At 35.9% G+C, this 8,150-nt stretch overlaps 1 protein-coding gene across 1 annotated transcript; it reads left to right on the forward strand.

Annotated features, from left to right (window-relative positions):
• Positions 1-802: 802 nt before the first annotated feature.
• On the forward strand, positions 803-3,395 carry LOC132143084 (transmembrane 9 superfamily member 2-like). Its single transcript, XM_059553240.1, has 6 exons — positions 803-939; positions 1,104-1,263; positions 1,420-1,571; positions 1,716-1,827; positions 1,949-2,120; positions 3,334-3,395. The coding sequence occupies exons 2-5, from the start codon at positions 1,129-1,131 to the stop codon at positions 1,958-1,960; spliced, it is 411 nt and encodes a 136-aa protein (XP_059409223.1). The 5' UTR covers positions 803-939; positions 1,104-1,128; the 3' UTR covers positions 1,961-2,120; positions 3,334-3,395.
• The last annotated feature ends 4,755 nt before the right edge of the window (positions 3,396-8,150 follow it).

Below are 8,150 nucleotides of genomic sequence, written 5' to 3' on the forward strand. Positions count from 1 at the left end.
GTATGTTTGTATACATAACTTTATTATTATCTGGACTAGAGTTATACTTTTTTTATTATTACATGTTATGTTATTGTTTGAAGCAGAGTTTGCTGTATATTTTCTATATTTAATGGGAGAACTGTTGTGGAAAATTCGCCATGCGCATGCGCACTCATAATCCAGTCAAAGCAGCGCTATACCATCATCACAGTATAACAAGGTGTCAGATTACATCTGTGTCGAATATAATATAGGAGATACAGCCTATCTTACATTTTCTTTCAGTTTGTTTTTTATAATAATGTGCATGTTTAGTTATTGATGTTAAAATACCATACTACATTTGCTCGGTTAATTGTTGTAATTTATCATTGTTATTATTATGTATATTCATGTTTATTTTACTGTTTATTTTATAGAAAACCACACAAACACAACCATACAACTCAGTCTGTTGAGTGGTGACAATAAATGGGTTATTCCTAGAAAAGTACATCTTCGTTTGGTCTCTACAACAACAAGGTCATTCAACAACAAGTATATTGTATATATATATATATATATATATATATATATATATAATCTTTGTGTGTATGCAGTATGCCTTTTTATCTAATTATCAACAGGACCTTGTGCAATGGAAGAGGAAATTGTGACTGTTCTTTTTTTGACAAAAAAAGAAGAATGTGACAGTTTTTAAGTGTTAGAATCTAGAGGTGGTAACTGAAAGAATGCTAATAAGTTTAATGAATTCCAGCAACTGCTTTGAAGTCAATAATAAAAAACATAACACATTAAAAATAGTCTTATTAAAAAATCTCTCACTGTAGAGTCTGATTCTGATATATTGATGTATTACAAATTGAATGTGAGGTGAACTGGTCTCTCTCTCATTCCAGCGTTCGGTGGGGAGAAGTGGAAGACCAATGTCCTGTTGACAGCATTTCTCTGTCCGGGGTGGGTAAATGAAGAAATACATCATTCTTTTGAATTGAAGTTTCAGTACATTAAGCAGTTAAATGGATCCACCGTTAATGGACCATTTTGCACTTTGAAATATTGTGCATTGACATGTACCTTAAATAGCTTGTTGTGAATAATACATTTACATGCTTTTTCAGGGTGGTGTTTGCTGATTTTTTCGTAATGAATCTGATTTTGTGGGGCGAGGGTTCATCAGCTGCCATGCCCTTTGGCACTCTGGTGGCCATCCTGGCTCTGTGGTTCTGTATCTCAGTGCCCCTCACCTTTATCGGAGCATACTTCGGTTTTAAGAAGAGTGTAAGCTTGCTTTACATCCAATTTGTTTCGCAAAAGCCTATTTTATTATTATTATTTGTTTTTAAACTTCTGGTGTAAAAAAATCCAATTATCCGTTACTCTTTTTTTAATTTTTATATATAGTTATATGTGTGTGTAATTTTGGTTCAATTTCAGGGCATTGAACATCCTGTGCGGACCAATCAAATCCCCAGACAGATTCCAGAGCAGTCCTTCTACACCAAACCTCTTCCTGGCATCGTCATGGGTGGAATCCTGCCATTCGGCTGCATCTTCATCCAGCTGTTCTTCATCCTCAACAGCATTTGGTTAGTGCTGATGATTAACGGTTGCTAAGATTACAAAAGCAAATGATAAAGTTAAGGTTTAGGTTTTGAACCCAAATGAAATCAATCGTCTTTAAAAACACTTACAGTATTATTGAAATATTGTGGAAACCATTGATATTGCAGGTCTCATCAGATGTACTATATGTTTGGCTTCCTCTTCCTGGTCTTCATCATCCTGCTCATCACCTGCTCTGAGGCCACCATCCTCCTCTGCTATTTCCACCTGTGTGCTGAGGTAAGAGTACACACAGCGAGATCCATATTACATCTCGCTGACGTGTGACAGTATGCATATTTTTGAGTATCATGTCTTTTTTTGTTTTTTTCATATGTTTTTTGTTTTTGCTGTCTCTCAGGACTATCACTGAGAGTGGCGCTCCTTCCTCACCAGCGGATTCACAGCTGTTTATTTCCTGGTCTATGCCATCCATTACTTCTTCTCTAAACTGCAGATTAGTGGACTTGCCAGCACCATTCTTTACTTCGGCTACACCATGATCATGGCACTCATCTTCTTCCTCTTCACAGGTCTGTATGTATGTATGTAGAGTTAAGGTGCAGACACTAGCAAAATTGCAGCAAGATGTTGTGGGGCGTCAGAAGCACGGCTCACACAGACGTCTCTTTCAGACCAAGCAGATTTCTGTTGCTCAGTGCTGCCAATTCATGTGACAAATGTGAAAATCAGTGAAAATCCCAATCACACAAATTCCTTTGTGGATTTTGGCACAAACTTTTTTGTAAACTGGTCATAGAATTTTGTCGCACAGTTTTCATGGAAAATTGAACAGCACTTTCAACAGACAAAACTTCAAAGTAGTTTTAGAGATTTATACTACTAGATATGTCATTACCATATTAGAAAATGACAGATCATCTGGTACAAGATTTTAGTTATATCATCCACTTCTAAGGCTACGTCCACACGAAGCCAGAGCTTTCCCTAATTCAATCTTTTTTCCCCCCTTATCTCAAGAAATATCTGCGTCCACACGAAACTGGCAAAAAACGATGATGTATAAATGCCAGACCAGTTTGTGGTGCTGTAATTCTGCCACAGATGCACTAATAACGGAGAAGACTTGGACTATACACATAAACCTTGCAAAATGTACACAAATTAACATAGAACAATACATCTGTTAATCAGTGTTAATGTTAGTTCATAAAAAGACAATCGTTCAGTGTTTGTTCATGTTTTTGTTGCTGTTACGTGACGTAGTGGTGTCTGACTAGGGGCAAGACGTGGGCTGATGATGCCAACGTTTCAGAAAATATACAGATTCGCTGTCCAAATGAAAACACAAGGGCGGCGTTTTCAGAATCATCCACTCTGGGACCCGGTCTCAAAAAATATCAGTTTCACTCTCCCAAAACGCCGGATTCGTGTGGACGAAATGCCTATACGACACAAAGTCTATGCGTATACAGCGAATACAGTGTTGACTAAGACGGTTTTTTGTACTTTCATATGTTTCTTTTACCTGTATTTCAGTTGTAATTATGAAAACATTGCTTATTTTCAGAACGTGTTTAACAGAAAGTGGAAGTATCAATACATTTAAATGAATTAACCAGAATTTATTAAACAGTAATGATTCCAGAAAGTCAAGTGGGAAGTTTTAGATTCCTAACATATGATGTCTTTATGTGCTGTTTTGACTGCAGAAAACCGTAATGCTTCGGGTAATATTATGTAGTGTTTTAGTAATCTGGATCTCTTGTGTGTTTTTGCCTCCAGGTACAATTGGATTCTTTGCCTGCTTCTGGTTTGTCACCAAGATCTACAGTGTGGTCAAATGCACATGCTATGCACAAGAGCTTTTCACAGGATTTCTGATCAAGACGGTAAGTCAGAAGAGTAGCCCAAGAGCTGAGGACCACTTGGAAAACACTCCTGTAAAAAACAATAGGCAATGCATTCCATCACCACGGCCTCCATGCAAACTTATATAAATATATATTAGGGCTGTCTGTTTAATGCATTAATTAGTAATGAAAAAAATAACATGATTTAAAATATTTTAACAGCGTTAACACACTAACCCCACCCCCAGACCTGTTCATCATGATGCAGGGCAACAACTCCATAAATGCAGTTATGCTCTTAAAATTAGAGATACTGATGCAAAAATACCCCTGTATGAGTTTTTGTCTCATATTTATATCATAAGATATCACATGAGCAGTAAGAGCAATATCACAAGATATTGTGCTGATTTTGTCCTGAATATCACTAGTTTAAATGTGATTTTAACCGAGTTCAGTACATAAGAAGTTGATATTGTGTTATATTTTAAACACAATATTATTTGTTCTCAAGAGAACATACTTACCTTTAAAGCCATAGATGAATTGTTGAGGTTCTCTGAGCAACACAGCTGTTTAGTTTCTGAATGAATCCTTGGTTTTCAACCTGTGGGTCATGGTGGTATTGCAGGTGGGCTGTCAATTACTATTAAAATAAATAATAATATTGTTAATATATGTAAAAATGTCCCCCTGACTGCTTGCTCCGCTGACTGTCTACCCGCTGCCGAGCTCTGCCTGGATCTGCTTTTCCCGTTTTGCTGAGCGGTGCCAGCCCAAGTTATTTTCTGTTTAATCATGATTTGAGTGTGCGTGATTTCTAAATCGCTTTATAGCACGATTTTCCACGGTCCTGACCTCCCACAGTATGCTATCCGATCCGATCAGAATGCAGCATGCCTAGCACGACAACAGAACAGACTGGGCATAACTCCAGGTTCACACACTGTCTGTGATGCGCCTTTTTTCCGAGCCTATGTTGATGGATCAGAGTGTTCACACTGCACGCGGTAAAAGGCTAGAAATAAAAACGTACGAAAATAATTTATATCTAGCACATGAGCATAGAGAGAATTGTGAGATCACAGGCCGCAGTTTAAGTGAGAGAAGACACGTTTTAAGTGTGCACACTCTCTCCGGGCAAGAGCAGCGTGTATCTGAGCAAACATGTCTGGTTTTGTGAAAGAGCAAAGGAAGTCTGCGTGTGAACTGAGAGATTCGCTCTCGTGCATTATTTTAATGTGCTCTTGCGTAGGGCTGTCACTTTTCGTTCGAAAATCGATTGCACAATCGATCGGACCAACCAAAAAAAGTTTCGAAAATGAAAATAGGGAATCGATTTTAACCAAATATGTACACTATTAATTTTTTTTAAAATAATTAAACAATTTAAAACTCACAAACAAGCAGAAAAAGAAAATAAAGAATTCCAAAAGTGCAGTATGCGTTGCGAAAGCTAGACAGAAAATACCAGCAAATACGCGCCTATAAGACCCAGTGACGTCGAAAGCGACCTCTTACAGGAGATGCTGAGTTATGAAAATGAGCCACCTTGCCAGCTGACAGCGACCGGCTTTTGTGATGAAAGATTGGCAGTAATACCCCCACCTTGCGCAGCCTAATTGCCTTGAATTGCCTAAATCATAAATGCAGCTGGGTTGAAGCCTGCAGTGATGTTTTTCATTTATGTTATGGCAGCAGTCCCCTCTGCATATATATTTTCTTCGAGAATGTTGCACTCCTGTTGCTGTTTGTTATTCTGCACGAAACTTCATGCCAATTAGAGCTGAAGATCTTGGGTTTGGTCGGGTTCGGGCTTTATATAATCTTACGTGGGCTTGCGCTCCGGTTTGTGAGGTAAACGAGCGGTCATGTGATGTGTTTCGATTACCGCGAGAAAGATGCGAAAATGGATGCTGAGTAGGTGTAACGGAGGCTTGCCTCTGGCGAACATGTTTTGGTTGCACCAGCAACTAAAGCAAACTCTGAGTTGTGGAAAAGTTTTGACCATGTTTATAATGAGAATAATGAGTGAATAATGACGCACCATCAGTGAGCGCAGGAACGCGCTGAAGACATCTACAGTGGATTCAATAATTTTCCTCCACAAAAACATGTAGGCTAATCTCTGTGAGTAAAGGTTTTTTCAAATGATAACTAAATATTCATTGAGTCTTAAATGCATAATGTGGACAGAGTATATACGCTAATGTTGGCATTATTCTTTTATTAAATGTCAGCTGCTAGTGCGAAGCAAATCCGGCGGAGCCTTTATCTTAATTTCGTTATTGCAAAATACCCATCTTAATTAAAAATTGATCTTAATTTTATTTGTTAAAAAAGACTCGTTTTTATTGGTGCGTTGGTCTATTTATAGGCTAAATGAGTCGGTCTATTTAGAGTGCTGAGATGTTAAGATGTCACAGAGGACTTACTTTATTTCTTTATTCCAACTTCCAAGTGGCCTAGTCTACGTTAGTTATGAATAAATTATGTTAAAACATGTATAGATGGCTCATTCTTGACAAAAGGCAAAAGAGCTGTGTGTGTGCGCGCATATTTGAATGTCGGACTGTAAACGGGTTCGGGCTTTTAAAAACCTGTCAATCAAAATGTACTTGTCGGGCTCGGGCCGAAATCTGCCGGGCTCGGGTCCTGTCGGGCCTAACTTTTAAGGCCCGATTACAGCTCTAATGCCAATAAATAAGAAATATTGCTGACTTGTGTGTTTCCAGCGCTCTCTTTACGTTCATCTGTTATTTGGCGTTGAAAAAGGAAACGTCTTTTTTTTTTTTTTTTACATGGAAAATCGATTTTACAATGATTCAATGAACACTCATGTCTTAAAAATCGAAAATGCTTTTTTCACAAAAGTGACAGCCCTACTCTCGCGATACATTAATGTGCTCTCGCTGCTGCTGCTGCACCGCTCACACATACTGTACGCTCTGCAAACGGAGTAGGCCTACGTGTGAACCTGCATAATGTATAACAAGTCTATTTTCAACACCTGAGGCACCGCTACAATGAGCTCTATGAACAATGCATGGCAAAAAAGAAAAAAGCCCCTGGACACGGGATTTATTTATTTATATATTTTTTGCCATAAGTCTATACATTTTGTTACACCTTTACTATAGTGATTATTTTGACTTATGTCTGTTCTAGAGACGTTACAAATTTTTGATAAAGCTCTAATTGGTTTTCTTTTGGATATATGTTTCAAATTCATCCTGAATGCATTTATGACTAAAGCATATCTGTGTCAAAATTGTGATTTAAAATCGAAATCACAAAATTTATCAAAGAGATCGCAATAGGTTTTTTTTTTTTGTCGTCCATATCGCACAGCCTAGTTCATTCAATAAATTCAGTTAACTATCTAGTTTCTGAGTGCTAGTTATTAACCCAACAATAGCAGTGTCAATTCATTTTTTTGCAGTGGGCTGCACAAACATATGTGTTTGGTTGTGTGGGCCGCGAGTAGAAAAAGGTTGGGAACCACTGGTATAGAGTATCATTTAATAAAAAAATAAAAAATAAAAACATTAAAGGGATAGTTCACCAAATAAATTATAATTCTGTTATCATTTACTCACCTCCATGTTGTTTCAGACCTTTCTTTTGTGGAACATAAAAGGTATTCTGAAGACTTTTGGTAACAAAGCTGTTTTGGTTATAAATGACTTTCATTGTATGAGATATTTCTCAAATTATATTTTTATGTTCCATAGTTTATGTTAGGCCGTAACATTAGCCTAAATGTTTGTGTAATAAATTTTGTTGAATAAAAATAGTCCCTTCAAAAGCTACCATTTGTAATGTCTAATTGATACTTTCTGATTTAACACAAAAATAGGTTTAAATAATCTTTTGTAAGTATTTTCAGTGAAATTTTGGGATTAATTAGATTCATTAATCAATCATGTAATTTATTAAAAGTTTTAATTGATTAACAGCCCTAATGTGTGTGTGTGTGTGTATGTGTTGTCAAACAATTAATTGCAATTATTAAAATGTTATGTTTATATATTAAATAGATTTATATATAATATAAAATATAAATATATAAATGTATATACATGTAAATATTTTCAAAATAGATACTGTTTGTGTGTGTATTTGTATAAATATAAACAGTACACACACATATTATGCAAATAAAAACGTTTATTCTGGATGAGATTAATCGCTTGACGACACAAATATATATATATATATTGTAATATTTTACATTACTGTGCTTACTGTTTTTAAGTGAATAATTGCAGCCCTGGGTGAGTTTAAAATATTGATTTGAAATATCACACACACATATATACATACATGTATATATTAATATTTCAAATCAATATTTTAAGCTCACCAGGGCTGCAATTATTCACTCAAAAACAGTAAGCACAGTAATGTAAAATATTACAATTTAAAATAACTTAATGTATTTTTTTCCCTGTGTTTCAAGCTAAATTTTCAACCGCCATTACTCCAGTCTTCAGTGTCACATGACCCTCAATGATTTCATATTTAGGTTTTTTGATGAATGGAAAGTTAAAAAGAAATGCTTTTATTTGAAATATTTTTGTTAAAGTCTTTAATATCACTTTTGACCCGTTTAGTGCATTGTTTTCTATTGTATTAAGTGTTCATTTCTTACAAAAAATCATGCGAGGAGTGATATTTGTCTAGAATGTATCAGACTGCTGTATATTTAAGTATTATTTCTGTACTAATTTAATGTAAATTATTTTA

Source organism: Carassius carassius, chromosome 7, assembly GCF_963082965.1.
Source record: "Carassius carassius chromosome 7, fCarCar2.1, whole genome shotgun sequence".
Taxonomy (NCBI): Eukaryota; Metazoa; Chordata; class Actinopteri; order Cypriniformes; family Cyprinidae; genus Carassius; species Carassius carassius.